The sequence below is a fragment of the Babylonia areolata genome, chromosome 34, assembly GCF_041734735.1.
Source record: "Babylonia areolata isolate BAREFJ2019XMU chromosome 34, ASM4173473v1, whole genome shotgun sequence".
NCBI lineage: Eukaryota > Metazoa > Mollusca > Gastropoda > Neogastropoda > Buccinidae > Babylonia > Babylonia areolata.
The window spans coordinates 21,262,650-21,282,200 of NC_134909.1; the positions used below are offsets into that span (position 1 = coordinate 21,262,650).

Below are 19,551 nucleotides of genomic sequence, written 5' to 3' on the forward strand. Positions count from 1 at the left end.
AGAACCCGCCCGTTCTGATCAGCTTCACTTCCAAGGCCTGACACTTCTCATCCACGCCGAAGATGGACCAGACGACGGGCGTGGCGAAGAAGCTGTACCCATTACAGTCGGTCCCGTACCAGCCTGAGGCCCCTCTCTTACTGGCACACTTGCTGGGATCCCGATCCAAACTGGAAAAGGTGACAGGGGCTTTCCCGTTCAAGCCATTGTCCCCCTTTCCGTCGCGAGCTCGAGGGGAATAACTGGAAAAGCAAGCGAAAAAAGATCAAACCAGTATCAGTATCAGAAGCTCAAGGAGGCGTCACTGCGTTCGGGCAAATCCATACACACCACACCACATCTGCTAGGCAGATGACTGACCAGCTACGTAACCCAACGTGCTTAGTCAGGCCTTGAGTGAGGTGAAAAAAAAAAAGAGAGAGAGAAAGAAGAAAAGAACAAAAAAAAAGATACGAATGAATGAATGAATAGGTGATCGGAATAAAGACACACACAAAAAAGAAAAAAGACGGGAAAATTACATGAATGAATGATTGATTGATTGATCAAAAAAGATACGAATGAATGAATGAATAGGTGATCGGAATAAACACACAAAAAAAGACGGGAAAATTACATGAATGAATGAATGATTGATTGATTGGCTGACTGATTGATTGAATGAATGAATCAATGACAATGAATCAATACATAAATGAATAAGTAGGTGATCGGAATAAAGTTTTTTTTGTTTTTTTTTAAGAAGGAAAATGACATGAATGAACGAATAAATGAACAAATAAATAAATAAATAAATGGATAAATGAATAAATAAATGAATGGATAAATGAACAAATAAATGAATTGATGAATTAATAGGTGATTGGAATATAAAAAAGAGATAATGACATGACATGAATGAATGAATGAATGAATGAATGAATGAATGAATGAATTGATGATCGGAGCTTCTCCATTCAAACCGCTGCCTCACTCTCAGGTCGCGTGATCTCAAGGAGAATAAGTGATGGTATAAACAACGGAAAAGACAAATAGAACTTTGAAAGGATACATGAAAGAATAAATAAATAAATGAAGGTATGAAATTTATGAATGAATGAATGAATGAATGAATGAATGATCAGAACTTCCCTGTTCAAAAAGTTGTCTCCCTTTCTGTAATGAGCACGAGGATGGGGAATAATAATAATTTTAAAAAAAAATAATAATAAATTAAAAAAAACACAAGGGGAAAAAAAGGACAGATACATGAATAGATGAATGAAGTGAATCAATGAATCAACGAATCAATGAATGAATCAATCAATCAATCAATCAATCAGTCAATCAATGTACAAATGAAAGGTAATCCGATTTTTTCTGTTCAAATCGCTGTCTCTCTCTTTCTGTCATGATCTTGAGGAGAATAAGTGAAATAAACAAAGAAAAAAGACAGACAATGCATGAATGAATGAATGAATAAATGAATGAATGAATGAATCATGGAATGAATGAATAGATAAGCAAACAAAATGAATGTAGATAACACGACAAGCGTAACTAATCAATGAACCACAGTACCACATAACGCCACTCAACAATGACACCACAACACAGCACGAACCCAACCCAACACAACACAACACAACACGAACCCAGCACAGCACAACACAACACAAAGCACCACGAACCCAACACAACACAACCCAACACACCACAAACCACAACCCAACACAACACACCACGAACCACAACCCAACACAACACAAAGCACCACGAACCACAACCCAACACAACACAACCCAACACAACACAAAGCACCACGAACCCAACACAACACAACCCAACACAACACAACCCAACACAACACAACACAACCCAACACAACACAACCCAACACAACCCAACCCAACACAACACAACGCACCACGAACCACAACCCAACCCAACACAACGCACCACGAACCACAACCCAACACAACGCACCACGAACCACAACCCAACCCAACACAACGCACCATGAACCACAACCCAACACAACGCACCATGAACCACAACCCAACCCAACACAACGCACCACGAACCACAACCCAACCCAACACAACGCACCACGAACCACAACCCAACCCAACACAACGCACCATGAACCACAACCCAACACAACACAACGCACCACGAACCACAACCCAACACAACACAACGCACCACGAACCACAACCCAACACAACCCAACACACCATGAACCACAACCCAACAACACAACGCACCATGAACCACAACCCAACCCAACACAACGCACCACGAACCACAACCCAACACAACCCAACGCACCACGAACCACAACCCAACACAACCCAACGCACCATGAACCACAACCCAACACAACACAACGCACCACGAACCACAACCCAACCCAACACAACGCACCATGAACCACAACCCAACACAACGCACCATGAACCACAACCCAACACAACACAACGCACCACGAACCACAACCCAACACAACCCAACACACCATGAACCACAACCCAACAACACAACGCACCATGAACCACAACCCAACGCAACACAACGCACCATGAACCACAACCCAACACAACACACCACGAACCACAACACAACACAACACACCACGAACCACAACCCAACACAACACGAACCACAACCCAACACACCACGAACCACAACCCAACACAACACGAACCACAACACAACACAACACGAACCACAACCCAACACAACACAACGCACCACAAACCACAACACAACACAACACAACACAACACAACACAAACCACAACACAACACATTGCACCACGAACCACAACACAACACAACACAACACAACACAACATCACCAAAGAACAACAAATCACGAACCCAACACAACCCAACACAACACAACACAATACAACACAACATAACACAACACAACACCATCACACCACTAACCCAAACCAACCCAACAAAACACACAATAACATCACACCACCCCCACATCACATCACAACAAAAACAACACAACAACAACAACACACAACCACCACCACCACAACAACAACAACACAGCACAACAACAACAACAGCAACAACGAAATACAACAACAATGAAAATACCAACAACACACAACAATAACAACAACCACGACAAACAACAATAACAACAATAGCACACAACAGCAGCAACAATAACAACAATAACAACAAAATGCAACAACAACAGCAAGAACAACAACAACAAAATGCAACAAGAATAACAACAACAACAATAACAACAAACACACAATAACAACAACAATAACAAAAACACAACAACAACAACACAAAAACCACCACCACAACAACAACACCAAAACACAACAACACACAACAACAACAACAACAACATCAATAACAAACACACAACAACGACACACCACCACCACCACCACCACCACAACAACACCACAGCACAACAACAACCAACACCACCACAACAATCATCACCACCACCACCACCACAACAACAACAACACAGTACAACCACCACCACATCACAACCACCACCACCACCACAACACCAACAACACAGTACAACAACCACCACATCACAACCACCACCACCACCACAACACCAACAACACAGTACAACCACCACCACCACCACCACCACCACCACAACAACAACAACACAGTACAACAACCACCACATCACAACCACCACCACCACCACAACACCAACAACACAGTACAACCACCACCACCACCACCACCACAACACCAACAACACAGTACAACCACCACCACCACCACCACCACAACACCAACACAGCACAACCACCACAACAACAACACCACCACCACAACAACAACAACACCACCACCACCACCACCACAACAACACCACAGCACAACCACCACCACCACCACAACAACACCACAGCACAACCACCACAACAACAACACCACCACCACAACAACAACAACACCACCACCACCACAACAACAACACAGCACAACCACCACCACCACCACAAACACACACCACCACCACCACAACAACAACACACCACCACCACCACCACAACAACAACACACCACCACCACCACCACAACAACAACAACACACCACCACCACCACCACAACAACAACACAGCACAACCACTACCACAACAACAACAACACACCACCACCACCACCACAACAACAACAACACACCACCACCACCACCACAACAACAACACACCACCACCACCACCACAACAACAACACACCACAACCACCACCACAACAACAACAACACACCACCACCACCACAACAACACACCACCACCACCACCACAACAACAACAACACACCACCACCACCACCACAACAACAACACAGCACAACCACCACCACAACAACAACAACACACCACCACCACCACCACAACAACACACCACCACCACCACCACAACAACAACAACACACCACCACCACCACCACAACAACACACCACCACCACCACCACAACAACAACAACACACCACCACCACCACCACCACAACAACAACAACACACCACCACCACCACCACAACAACAACACAGCACAACCACTACCACAACAACACACCACCACCACCACCACAACAACAACAACACACCACCACCACCACCACAACAACAACACAGCACAACCACTACCACAACAACAACACACCACCACCACCACAACAACACACCACCACCACCACCACAACAACAACAACACACCACCACCACCACCACAACAACAACACAGCACAACCACTACCACAACAACAACAACACACCACCACCACCACCACCACAACAACAACACACCACCACCACCACCACAACAACAACACACCACAACCACCACCACAACAACAACAACACACCACCACCACCACCACAACAACAACACACCACAACCACCACCACAACAACAACAACACACCACCACCACCACAACAACAACAACACACCACCACCACCACCACCACAACAACAACACACCACCACCACCACCACCACAACAACAACACACCACCACCACCACCACAACAACAACAACACACCACAACCACCACCACAACAACAACAACACACCACAACCACCACCACCACAACAACAACAACACACCACAACAACCACCACAACAACAACAACACACCACCACCACCACCACAACAACAACACACCACCACCACAACAACAACAACAACACACCACAACCACCACAACAACAACAACAACACACCACAACCACCACCACAACAACAACAACAACACACCACCACCACCACCACCACAACAACAACAACACACCACCACCACAACAACAACACACCACCACCACCACAACAACAACAACAACACCACCACCACCACAACAACAACAACACACCACAACAACCACCACCACCACAACAACAACGACAACACACCACCACCACCACCACAACAACAACACAGCACAGCACAACCACCGCAGCAACAACACACCACCACCACCACAACAACAACAACAACACACCACCACCACCACCACCACAACAACACACCACCACCACCACAACAACAACAACACACCACCACCACCACCACAACAACAACACACCACAACAACAACACACCACAACCACCACCACCACAACAACAACAACATCATCATCATCATCATCAACAACAACAAACCTCCCTCACCCACTGAACGTCAGCTCATACGAAGCGTTCTCCGAAGCCACACGGAAACCGTCGTAGTGGGCGCTGGCCCCGTCAAAGCCAACCCACAGGACCACCAACGCCTCGTACTGGGCCTGCTGGGTCAGCTCGTGCAGTCGGTCCAGCCCCAGGAAGAAATCCCAGGGGTCGGTGCTCAGTTCCAGATCCCCCAGGATCCCGTACTTCAGCGTGGCCCAGTCCCGCGCGTGGAACGTGAGGTCATAGCGGTGTCGGAGGGCAAAGGTCACGGCCGAGTACACTGTGAACTTGCAGCGTACCTGGGTGGGTGGGTGGGAGGGGAGGGGAGGGGTACGGGGGGGTGGGGGGGGGGGCGGATAAGTTTCTTTCTTCATCGTCGGGTTGATTGTTTAGTTAGTCGTGATTTGTTGTTGTCGTTACGGGGCATAATACAAATACGAATGGCCCTTGAACAAAAACAGAACAGCTAAAGTTATGTTTGATTTTCTCTCTCTCTCTCTCTCTCTCTCTCTCTCTCTCTCTCTCTCTCTCACTCACTCTCTGTGTGTGTGTGTGTGTGTGTGTGTGTGTGTGTAAAAGTATAAATAAGAAAGACAGACAGACAGACAAACAGACAGAAAGACAGACGGGACTGACCTTAAACGGATACGGTGACGACACAGGCTGTATGTGGAAGATCCCGTCAGTGGTGTGACCATTCTCCTCCATTTCCCCGCAGTCTGGAATACCACAAACACAAGGACAGGATAAGTTTGTTTTATTTCTTTCTGTGGACACACAATGCTTGAGACAAAGCTGTGACCATTCTCCAACATTTCCCAACAGTCATGCATCAGCACAATCGCACAACATGCATCATCCAGAGAGAGAGAGAGAGACAGAGACAGAGAGAGAGAGAGAGAGAGAGAGAGAGAATCGAACATAGCTTTCGTCAAGTCTCCACACTCAGCTCTTTCAAGTCTGGCCTTAAAACCCACCTCTTCCCAAAATAGCCTCCCTTCCCTGCCTCTTCCTTGTCTTTAGTTTCTCCAGTTTTAGAGTTATGCGTGCGTGAGAATGACTGGTGCGAAAGCGCTTAGATTTGTCTCTGCACAAGATTCAGCGCTATATAAGTACCATTATTATTATTATTATTATTATAGCTTTTGTTGTTTGTTTGTTGTTGTTGTTTTTTGTTCGCGGCGGGCCATTCGTATTATGCCCCCGTAACTTAAACCCATAACGACAACTATCACAACAACTAAACAATCAACCCGACGATGAAGAAAGAAACTTATCCGCCCTCTGGGATGGGCACCAAAAAAAAAGAAAAAGAATAAAGAAGCCTAATTATATGCAAACTGCATTTACTGTTATATTTATATTTTTTGTATTCTCTAAACTTGGCACTTTGACCTCTTATTCTGACACAACAACTAGAGGAGTCATTATTATCATTTTTTGTTCAAACAGGAACTTCTTTTGTTAAGCGTGGAATTTTTATTTATTTTGCAAACGTTTTGGTGCAGATAGTAAAAAAGGGAAATTACTCTGTAATTAATGCTAGGGGACGTAATTTATCACAAGTGAGTCTTGAAGGCTTTGTCTCTCTTGTTTTTTCTGGAGACACACAAAACTTGAGAAAAAGCTGTGATCATTCTCCAACATATCCCTTACAGTTTGAAATACTACAAATAATTATAAGGACAGATGTCTTATTTAGGGAACCTCAATGCTGTGATTATTTCCCAATGACGGGCGCAATAGCCGAGTGGTTAAAGCGTTGGACTTTCAATCTGAGGGACCTGGGTTCGAATCACGGTGACGGCGCCTGGTGGGTAAAGGGTGGAGATTTTTACGATCTCCCAGGTCAACATATGTGCAGACCTGCTAGTGCCTGAACCGCCTTCGTGTGTATAATTATGCAAGCAGAAGATCAAATACGCACGTTAAAGATCCTGTAATCCATGTCAGCGTTCGGTGGGTTATGGAAGCAAGAACATACCCAGCATGCACACCCCCGAAAGCGGAGTATGACTGCCTACATGGCGGGGTAAAAACGGTCATGCACGTAAAAGCCCACTCGTGTACATGCGAGTGAACGTGGGAGTTGCAGCCCACGAACGCAGAAGAAGAAGAAGAAGATTTCCCAGCATTTTCTTCACAGTCTGTAATGAATGCGTGGTAGGGGAACGACCACGTGCTCTTGTAATCCCTTCTACCGCTCTCTTCACACACACAACAACAACAACAACAACAGCAACAACAACAACAACAACAATACACACGCACACAACTCTCTCTCTATCTATCTCTCTGTCTCCCTCCCTCTCTCTCTCCCCCTCTGTCCCCCTCTCTCTCTCCCTCCCTCTCTCTCTATCTCCCCCCTCTCTCTCTCCCCTCTCTCTCTCCCTCCCTCTCTCTCTCTCTCCCTCCCCCATCTCTCTCTCCCTCTCTCTCTCCCCCCCCCTCTCTCTCTCTCATCCCCCCCCTCACAATGCCCGTAAGAGAGAGCATGGCAACGTGAGAAAGCTGAGGCGAACAAAACAAATGCAGGCAGGGCAGGAAGACAGCCTTTCCAATCCTCCAACCCATACCCCGGAACTGTGCTCGTGAAAACAGTCATCACAGTCCAGCCACCACGTGTTCTTGCAATCCCCTCTACCGCTCTCTTCACACACACAACAACTACAACAACAGCAGCAGCAACAACAACAACAATACACACGCACACAACTCTCTCTCTGTCTCCCTCCCTTTCTCTCTCCCTCTCTCCCTCCCTCTCTCTCTCCTCTCTATCTACCTCTCTCCCCTCCCTCTCTCTCTTCCCTCTCTCTCCCTCTCCCCCTCCATCTCTCTCTCTCTCTCCCCTCTCTCTCTCTCTCCCTCTCTCTCCATCCCCCTCTCTCTCTCCCTCCCCCTCTCTCTCTCCCCTTCCCCCTCTCCCTCCCTCTCTCTCTCTCCCTCCCCCATCTCTCTCTCTCTCTCTCTCTCTCTAATTCCCCCCCCCTCACAATGCCCGTAAGAGAGAGCATGGCAACGTGAGAAAGCTGAGGCGAACAAAACAAATGCAGGCAGGGCAGGAAGACAGCCTTTCCAACCCTCCAACCCATACCCCGGAAATGTGCTCGTGAAAACAGTCATCACAGTCCAGCCACCACGTGTTCTTGCAATCCCCTCTACCGCTCTCTTCACACACACAACAACTACAACAACAGCAGCAGCAACAACAACAACAATACACACGCACACAACTCTCTCTCTCTGTCTCCCTCCCTTTCTCTCTCTCTCTCTCCCTCTGTCACTCCCTCTCTCGCTCTCTCTCCTCTCTATCTACCTCTCCCCCTCCCTCTCTCCCTCCTTCTCTCTCTCTCTCCCTCCCACTCTCTCTCTCCCCTCCCTCTCTCTCTCTCTCTCCCTCCCTCTCTCTCTCCCCTCTCTCTCTCCCTCCCCCTCTCTCTCTCCCTCTCTCTCTCCCCTCTCTCTCCCTCCCTATCTCTCTCTCCCTCTCTCTCTCCCTCCCTCTCTGTCTCTCTCTCCCTCCCCCCCCTCTCTCTCCCTCTCCCCTCTGTCTCTCTTTCTGTCTCCCTCCCTTTCTCTCTCTCCCTCTCTGTCTCTGTCTCCCTCCCTCCCTCTCTCCCCCTCTCTCTCTCCCTCCCTATCTCTCTCTCTCTCTCCCACCTCTCTCTCCCTCCCTATCTCTCTCTCCCTCTCTCTCCCTCTCTCTGCCCCCTCCCTCTCTCTCCTTCTCTTCCTCCCTCTCTCTCTCTCTTTCAAAACAAATGCAGGCAGGGCAGGAAGACAGCCTTTCCAATTCTCCAATCCATACCCCGGAACTGTGCTCGTAAAAACAGTCATCACAGTCCAGCGACTTTTTTTTTTTTCAGACGCAGTGCGCTGTGCCTCGATTGTTCGTCCCCTCTCCTCACAGACCATTGGTTCAGAGTGTTCTGGCTCAGTCACTCAGAACTTCCAGTGGTGATGCTGGGAGGGAACTGCATTGTCTGCAGGTTCTTCACGAATTTTATTTATTCAAACGAACCCACCAGCAACATGCAACAGCAACAAAAGGCTTTGTTCATTCTTTCTTCCTTTTTTTTCTTTTATTATTTTTTTTTTCTAATTTTATCTATCTTTTTTTCCCACAGGGAATAAACGTACTGGTGGATTCGAACTTGTTCGAATGACTAGCATCCGGACTACCATTCCATGTTAAGTGGAAGGGGGAGAAAATTTCTGAAAAAAAACCCAAAAAAACTGTGGGATGTGATTCGATTCTGTGTGCTCAGATTCTGCAATCCATGTTTCAGGCGATCCTGACCGTGAGAGACAACAGGGCCCGAATGAAAGGCTAGGATTGGATTGGATTGGATCGGATTAGATCGGATTGGACTGGAGTGGAGTGGAGTGGAATTGAGAAGATTTGAGTGGATTGGGTTGGAGTGGATCGGATCGGATCGGATTGGAGTGGATTGGATTAGATTAGACTGGAGTGGAGTGGAGTGGATTGCATTAGATTAGACTGGAGTGGATTGGATTGGAGTGGAGTGGAGTGGATCGGATTGGAGTGGATTGGATTAGATTAGACTGGAGTGGAGTGGAGTGGATTGCATTAGATTAGACTGGAGTGGATTGGATTGGAGTGGAGTGGAGTGGAGTGGAGTGGAGTGGATTGGAGTGGATTGGAGTGGATTGGATTGGAGTGGAGTGGATTGGATTGGATTAGATCAGACTGGAGTGGAGTGGATTGGAGTGGATTGGAGTGGAGTGGAGTGGATTGCATTAGATTAGACTGGAGTGGATTGGGTTGAATTGGAGTGGAGTGGAGTGGATTGGATTGGACTGTATTAGATTAGACTGGAGTGGATTGGGTTGAATTGGAGTGGAGTGGAATGGATTGTATTAGATTAGACTGGAGTAGATTGGGTTGAATTAGAGTGGAGTGGAGTGGAGTGGAGTGGATTGTATTAGATTAGACTGGAGTAGATTGGGTTGAATTAGAGTGAAGTGGAGTGGATTGGATTGTATTAGATTACACTGGAGTGGATTGGGTTGAATTGGAGTGGAGTGGAGTGGAATGGATTGTATTAGATTAGACTGGAGTAGATTGGGTTGAATTAGAGTGAAGTGGAGTGGATTGGATTGTATTAGATTAGACTGGAGTGGATTGGGTTGAATTGGAGTGGAGTGGATTGGATTGGATTCACTGCAGTTCACTGCAGCATGTATTGTATTGTATTGTATTGCATTGCATTGCATTGTACTGTATTGTACTGTATTGCATTGCATTGCATTGCATTGCACTGCATTGTATTGCATTGCATTTTATTGTATTTTTTTGACACAACAGATTTCTGTGTTGAATTCGGGCTGCTCTCCCCGAGGAATGTACGTCATCACAGTGTAGCGCCACCTTTTCTTTCGGCGTGCAAGTGTAATAATTTGTTTCACTCTCTAAAGAGAAACTTTCCTTTGGTTTTTGCCAGGGACAACCCTTTTGTTGCCGCGGGTTCTTTTACATGCGCTAATGTGCATGCTGTACACGGGACCTCGGTTTATTGTCTCATCCGAGTGACTTGTGTCCAGACCATCAAGAAGAAAAAGAAGAAGAAGAAGAAGAGGAAGAGGAGGAGGAAGAGGAGGAGGAGAACAAATAAATTAGAAATGGAAACAACAAGACTGCAAAAGTAAATAAATCGAAAAACAGCAAGATGCCAACAATGCCGGAATGACGTTGACTGATATGGTGCGTTGCACACCATCAACCCATTCAAGAACCGAAGAAAGAAAGAGAGGAAGCAAACAGGAAGGAAAGAATCAAGGAAGAAAGCAAGGAAAGAAAAAAAAAATAAATAAATAAATAAAGCAAACACGTGAAACAAAACAAATCGTTGACCAGGAAAACTGATTTCTTAACATTAACCAGACAAGTGAATAGATAAACAAATTAAGAAAGTATAAATAAAAACATAGATGAATAAAACAAATACATAGATGAATGAATAAACAAAGAAATAAATGAATAAACAAATAAATTAATTAATTAATAAATAGATAAATAGATAAATAAATACATACATAAATAAATAGATAAATAAATTAATGGCCTTCAGCTTTTTCCTTTCTTTCTTTTTTTTTTTTTTTTTCAGCGTCAACCAGTCTCGGATTCTCCATTTCTACAAGCTTGCCCGTACATATGCGGCCAAATTCCATTTTCAAGAATGCGCACGTCGAGTATGTTAACATTTCCAGAAACCAACGGACGCTGATGTGGATCAAGGGATCTTTAACGTGCGAATTTGATCTTCTGCACGGATATACACATGGAGAGGCCTCAGGTACGAGCACGTCTGTACATGTATTGGCTTGACAGATCGCAGAAATAATTGATTAAAACAACACACACACACACACACACACACACACACACACACACACACACACAGAGAGAGAGAGAGAGAGAGAGAGAGAGAGAGACGGACAGAATGACAGAGAAATTGGCAGAGACAGGAAGAGACAGAGAGAGGCAGAGGTAAAGAGAGATAGAGAGAGAAGGAAAGAAAGAGAGAAATACAGACAGACATTGTATACAGAAAGACAAGAAACGAGGAGAGTGGGGGAGAGAGGGAGAGAGAGGGAGAGAGAGAGGGGGGAGAGACAGACAGACAGAGACAGAGAGAGACAGAGAGAGAGACACAGAGAGAGAGACAGACAGACAGACACACATAAAGAAACACAGAGAGAGAGAGACAGAGACAGACAGACAGAAAGATAGACAGACAGACAGACAGACAGAGACAGACAGAGACAGACAGACAGACAGAGACAGAGAGAGGTCTGGTTTATTGTGTAGGTCTTTCTGCCCATGACAACAGGGTTTGGAAGGGGTGGCAAAAAAAAAAGAAAAGAAAAGAAACCATCAACAAGAACAAAAGACAAATCAAACGGAACGAAACCAAACCAAACATGTAATGCCACGCCACGCCGTTCGTATGGAGAGAGTTAACCCACGTAATGATAAGAAGAATAGGTAACAATAACAGTATCAGTATCAGTAGCTCAAGGAGGCGTCACTGCGTTCGGTCAAATCCATATACGCTACACCACATCTGCCAAGCAGATGCCTGACCAGCAGCGTAACCCAACGCACTCTGTCAGCCTTGAGAAAAAAAAATAAATAAATAAATGAAAATAAAATAAAATAAAGTAAACAACAACAACAACAACAATAATAATAATAATAATAATAATAATAATAATAATAATAACATAATAAAAATTAAAAAACAAAAACAAAAAAACCCAGTAATAATGATATGACAATAATCAACCTTTTTTTCTTTCTTTTTCTTTTTTTCTTTTTTTTTTGTGTGTGTGTGTGTGTGTGTGTAATGAATCGCACTAGTGCCACCAGTCACAACCTCCCCAACAGATTAAGACCTGTATTTCAGATATCAAGTTAGGTACTAACTCAATCGTCTTAGCTCTGATGAATAAGCCGAATCTTTCACCGTTCTGAATAATTATGGTTATTCCGGCCTTGCTGTTTACAGTCTATCAAACGTTGCCGGAAAAGTCCTTTTAACTCTCTCCATACGAACGGCGAAAGAGACGACGTTAACAGCGTTTCATCCCAATTACCATCATCAAAATATTGCAAGCGGAACGCTCTTATACTGAAGAGGTGAATGTTGACAAAGAATACCACAGTTCTGACGACGGAAGCTAAAGGATGGGTCATTCAGACACCCACTGGACATCCGAGGGGTCTGTGTAGAGGAGAAGAGAGGACTGGCCGTACTGAGTGGGTTAACTAATTCAAACCACCAACAGACACACACGGAGACGCAGAGAGACAGACAGAGAGACGGAGAGAAGGGTAATGTGTGGGGTGGGTGGGAGAGGGGGTCCGGTGTTGGGGGGTGGGGGTGGGGTGAAGAAACTTGGAACATTACCTCGCACAAAACGTTCACAGAAAGGCCCGCCATACTCCTGTGGACAGTAGCACTTGCCTCCCTTCTTTAACCCTCCGTGGAGACAGACCTGAACAACATCAACAGCAGTAACAACAACAACAACAACAACAAGAGACAGACCTGAACAACATCAACAGCAGTAACAACAACAACAACAACAGCAGCAACAAGAGACAGACCTGAACAACATCAACAGCAGTAACAACAACAACAACAGCAACAAGAGACGGACCTCAACAACATCAACAGCAGTAACAACAACAACAACAAGAGACAGACCTGAACAACATCAACAGCAGTAACAACAACAACAACAACAACAGCAGCAGCAGCAACAAGAGACGGACCTCAACAACATCAACAGCAGTAACAACAACAACAACAAGAGACAGACCTGAACAACATCAACAGCAGTAACAACAACAACAACAAGAGACAGACCTGAACAACATCAACAGCAGTAACAACAACAACAACAACAAGAAACAGACCTGAACAACATCAACAGCAGTAACAGCAACAACAATAACAAGAGGCAGACCTCAACAACTTCAACAGCAGTAACAACAACAACAAGAGACAGACCTCAACAACAACAACAACAGCAACAGCGACAACAAGAGACTGGCCTGAACAACATGAACAGCAGTGACGACAACAACAACAACAGCAAGAAACGAACATGAACAACATCAACTATAGTAACAAGAAGAAGAAGAAGAAACAAAGCTGAACAACAACAACAACAACAACAAACAAAGCTGAACAATATCAACAACAGTAGCAGACTTTGTTCGTTTGAAAACAAACAAACAAACAAACAATCAAGAACTGCTACGATAATGACACATAGACACAGGAACAGAGACAGACACACCAACACACAGAGACAGAGAGACAGACAAGACACAGACGAACAAAACACAGAGAGACAAGAGAAAGAAACAGACATACTCACACAGACAGACAGATACAGTGACACACAGACAGCGAAAGACACACATACACACACACACACACACAGATACAGAGACAGAGAAAGACAGACAGACAGAGAGACAGAAACAGAGACAGAGAGAGAGAAACAGAAAGAAAGACACCAAAACTCACAGACTCGCAAGCCACGCCCACTGGACCCCAAACAGAGGTCACGCCGCAGGTCAGGACAGAGGGCATGCCAGGGGTCAGGACATGGTAGGGGTCACAGGTCACGTTCGCCACGTGACCTTGGGAGGTTCCGCTCCAGGTCAAGGTCGCCATGGCCACCGAGGGCTCGCCGCAATGGGAGGGGAAGGGGAGACAAACGTGGGTGAGCTTCGGTGTGGGGGCCATCGGCGTGCACACCTCCGTGTCGGTGCAGGGTCGACTCCGGCAGGGCTCCGCGCTGTCAGTGTTGCCGGACTGGGAGTAGTACGGTAGTCCATCCGGCTGGGAACGGTGCGCCTTTCACCGACATAATGATGATGATATCAATTATATTTTATATAACAGACAGACATAACAGACATGTGGAGTGATGGCCTAGAGGTAACGCGTCCGCCTAGGAAGCGAGAGAATCTGAGCGCGCTGGTTCGAATCACGGCTCAGCCGCCGATATTTTCTCCCCCTCCACTAGACCTTGAGTGGTGGTCTGGACGCTAGTCATTCGGATGAGACGATAAACCGAGGTCCCGTGTGCAGCACGCACTTAGCGCACGTAAAAGAATCCACGGCAACAAAAGGGTTGTTCCTGTCAAAATTCTGTAGAAAAATCCACGTCTATAGGAAAAACAAATAAAACTGCACGCAGGAAAAAATACAAAAAAATGGGTGGCGCTGTAGTATAGCGACGCGCTCTCCTTGGGAGAGCAGCCCGAATTTCACACAGAGAAATATGTTGTGATAAAAAGAAATACAAATACAATAACGCTGAATCTTGTGTAGAGACAAATCAAAGCGCTTTTACACCAGGCAGTCACGCACATGCATAACTCTACACTGAAAACAAAAACAATACAACACCCCCCCACCCCCACCCCCCCTCCAAAAAAAAAAGAAAACAAAACAAAACAAAAAAGTGAAAACAAGGAAGAGACAGGGAAGGGAGGTTATCTTGGGAAGAGGTGGGTTTTAGGGCCAGACTTGAAAGAGCTGAGTGTGGAGACTTGACGAAGTGAAGGGGGGGGGAGCTCATTCCAAATGCACCTGGTCCAGAGACAGAGAAAGAACGCTGGCCGATAGTGGAGTGTTTGAATCTGGGAACGCGTAGACAACGTGGATCTGAAGCCGAACGTAGAGAGCGAGATGGAGTGTAGAGGTGAAGGCAGCCACAGAGATAGGAAGGGGCAGATTTGTGAATACATTTATAACAAATAGCGGTCTGTGGTCTGCGGTCTTCAGGCTTCCCCCAACGACTACTTTGTAGTTATGGGCCTGAGATGAGAGAGATTATAACAAATGACAGCAGAGTTTTGTATGCGCTGAAGGGACTGGAGGGATTTAGCTGGCAAACCAGACAATAGAGAGTTACAGTAGTCGAGCTAGGCGAGTGAAAAATGAAAGTCTAGATGTTGCATCGGCGGACAGATATTTCCGAATGGAACTGATGCGCTGTAATTGACAGTAACATGACTGACAGGTCTGGCTGATGAATTTTTGCATGGACAGTGTGTTGTCAAGTACAACGCCGAGGTTCCTGACTGAGCTGGAAAGAGGGATGGATGTACTGCCAAGTTTGATTGTGTCAGTTGTGATGGAAGTGAGTTTTGTTTAGTTCATATGATCATTGCTTCAGTTTTGTCCGCGTTCAATTGCAACTTATTTTGAGTCATCCGGTTTTGAATGTCCAGGAAGCAGTCAGATGTTTCGTGTAAGAGCGAGGACAAAATTAATTTTCAAGGGTATCACTTTTCTGACGTTGATTTTTTTTTTTTCTCTCAAGGCCTGACTAAGCACGTTGGGTTATGCTGCTGGTCAGGCATCTGCTTGGCAGATGTGGTATAATGTATATCGATTAGACTGAACGCAGTGACGCTTCCTTGAGCTACTGATACAGATACTGAAGTTAGGTGTCATCAGCATAGGAATGATCACTAACATTGTGGTGGTTGATAATTTCAGCGAGAGGAGCAGTGTGTAGTGTGAAGTGCACTGAGCCTAAAACAGACCCCTGTTGGACGCCGTGTTCGATTTTTACTGGTAATTGTCAACGATGACAGACTGGAATCGGTCAGTGAAGTATGATTTGAACTACATGACAGCAGTGCTGTTGATAAAAAAAAATGTATAATGAAGACGGGAAAGAAGGACTGAATGGTCTATCGTGTCAAAGGCGGATGACAAGTCGAGAAGAGTGAGAAAGGAATTTTTTTCCTGAGTCGGACGCTAGCAGTAGATTGTTCAGGATGTGAAGGAGAGTGGTTTCGGTGCTGTGGTCAGCACGATAGGCAGACTGAAATGGGTGGAGGAGATTGTTGAAACGAAGGTGGTTGTTGAGTTGCTTCAGGACGGCTTTTTCAAGATGATGACGATAATGATGATGATGATGATGGTAATAATTAATGATGATAATGAAAATGTAGAGGCTAAAATAGAGCGGTTCCCAGCTTTCAAGAGCATAATTATTGAGAAGAAGAGAAAAAAAATGTGGAGGCTTATATAGCGCGGTTCCCCGCTTTCAAGAACAAGCTTTTCCCTCAAGGATCAAAGATGAAGTTCAGTCTTGGGTGAGAGGCAAAAGCCTTCACTGAAGACTGCACACCGCGAAAAGAGCCTATGAGGACACTATTTCCTGATGGAAAACAGACGAGTAGATGGAGTACTGATCGGTCAGTGAGTACATGTGTGTGTTTGTCACACACACCCTTCCCCGAGCCTCCCCCTACACGTTCACCCCACCCCTCCATGCATAAATTACGTTCTCCCCACCCCTCCATGCATAAATTACGTTCACCCCACCCCTCCATGCATAAATTACGTTCACCCCACCCCTCCATGCATAAATTACGTTCTCCCCACCCCTCCATGCATAAATTACGTTCACCCCACCCCTCCATGCATAAATTACGTTCACCCCACCCCTCCATGCATAAATTACGTTCTCCCCACCCCTCCATGCATAAATTACGTTCACCCCACCCCTCCATGCATAAATTACGTTCACCCCACCCTCCATGCATAAATTAGCATAAAAATGGACAAACAAAGAGGCAACGAAAAGAAAGAAAATAGAAAGACAACCCAATTTGAAAAAAAGGGGGGAAGAAAGAAAAGAAAGAAAGAGGAATAGACAAAAAAAGAAAGAAAGAAATGAAGAACGAAGGGAAGAAAGAAAAAAAAAGAAAAGAAGAAACAACAGAAAGAAAGTAAAACAAAGAAAGAAAGAAAGAAAGAGCCAGATAATACGAAACAAAGAAAAGAAATAAATGGAAGGAAAGAAAGTAAAGAAGAAGAAAGAGCAGAAAGAAAAAAGGAAAAAAACAAAAAACAAAAAAGAACGAAAGAAAAAACAAAAAGAGAAATAAACACTGAGAAAGAAAGAAAGATGGAAAGAAATGAAATAAATGGAAGGAAAGAAAGAAAAGAAGAAGAAAGAACAGAAAGAAAGAAAAACAACAAAAAAAATCGAAAGGGAAAAAAAACGAGAAATAAACACTGAGAAAGAAATAAAGATGGAAAGAAAGAAAAAAAAACAAAAAAAAAACAAACACAGTAAGTAAGAAAGTAAGTAAATAAGTAAACACGTAACAGCCACATAATACGAAAGTAAGAAAGAATGAAAGAACCACCCCAATCAACCAACCAACCAACCAAAGATTCACACAAACCAAACCAAACCACCACAAACAGAACAGAACAGACAAGCACGTGACACACAGAAAACCCGGTACGTCTCACTGTCAAGCGGAGAAGCGTGCAGAACGCAGTTGAAGGCCCATGTTCCAGCATCGTGCTGATAACGAAAACTGTACTTGTCACACAGCTTTCTGTACCAGCAAAGCCGCCGGCACTGATGCTCGTTCTGGAAGATATACAACCCCATCACATCGCTTCGACTTTCGATGCCAGAAACCACTGATAGACCATCAGCGCCCAGCGATACCAAAGCGTTCACTTTCCTCTGGAATAAAAGCACGAGAAAGAAGAATGTTGAAGGGCTTGTCCCTAAAGTTGGCTGGAACCGCATGATTCTTTTTTTATTGACGCCTTCGTGGATCAGCTTGCCGTCGAATGGCATGTGCTTGTATTGCTGTCGCGTGAGTTTGTGTGTGTCCGATGGGAAACGTACAAAAAAAACGGAAACGAAACTAAACGAAACGCGCATGCGCGTCCAGTCGGTGATTGTGATTGGTTCTGAGTGGAGTTCAACGCAGCGGTTTGTTGTTGTTGTTGTTGTTGCTGTTTTTGTTTGTTTGTTTGATATCTTTCGTAACTGGTACCGTGTAATTGTTAGTCAGTTATTTTTAGACCACGAGTTCTCCACAAACTAATACATTAATGAATGAATGAATGGGTGAAAGAACAAACAATATAGACAACATTTTCTCTGACAGGGTCAGGCTCCTGTTTCTGTTTGTTGACATGGTTCCAAGCAGTGTGTGTGTGTGTGTGTGTGTGTGTGTGTGTGTGTGTGTGTGTGTGTTCGTTCTTTAGATTAGCGTCTTTTCACTATCAATGTGTGTGTGTGTGTGTGTGTGTGTGTGTGTGTGTGTGTGTGTGTGTGTGTGCCCCCTCCCCCCCAACCCCCAACCCCAACCCCCACTAGAATTTGCTGTTTGTGATGCTAAAATTAATCATTGATCAAGATGGCAGTCGCGGTGGCACAGAATTTGCCAGGCCTTTGGATTTGTGGTCCACTTTGTTCCCCATTGACCAGGGTTCGAGGCCCCCCCCCCGCCCCCCCCCCCCCCATCAATAATTGGTGTTGCGTGTCCTTAGAAAAAAT

At 45.2% G+C, this 19,551-nt stretch overlaps 1 protein-coding gene across 1 annotated transcript in view; it reads right to left on the bottom strand.

The window, feature by feature from the left end:
* LOC143277586 (fibrinogen beta chain-like) overlaps window positions 1-18,667 on the bottom strand; it is an 18,672-nt gene extending 5 nt beyond the window's left edge. The window contains exons 1-6 of the mRNA XM_076582465.1: window positions 18,504-18,667; window positions 14,739-15,071; window positions 8,250-8,256; window positions 6,310-6,392; window positions 5,677-5,972; window positions 1-242 (exon numbers count right to left, since the gene is read on the bottom strand). The exon at window positions 1-242 is cut by the window's left edge and continues 5 nt beyond it. Coding sequence (XP_076438580.1) covers window positions 1-242; window positions 5,677-5,972; window positions 6,310-6,392; window positions 8,250-8,256; window positions 14,739-15,071; window positions 18,504-18,554 — 1,012 coding nt within the window. The 5' untranslated portion in view covers window positions 18,555-18,667. The remainder of the gene's footprint in view (window positions 243-5,676; window positions 5,973-6,309; window positions 6,393-8,249; window positions 8,257-14,738; window positions 15,072-18,503) is intronic.
* Window positions 18,668-19,551: the final 884 nt, after the last annotated feature.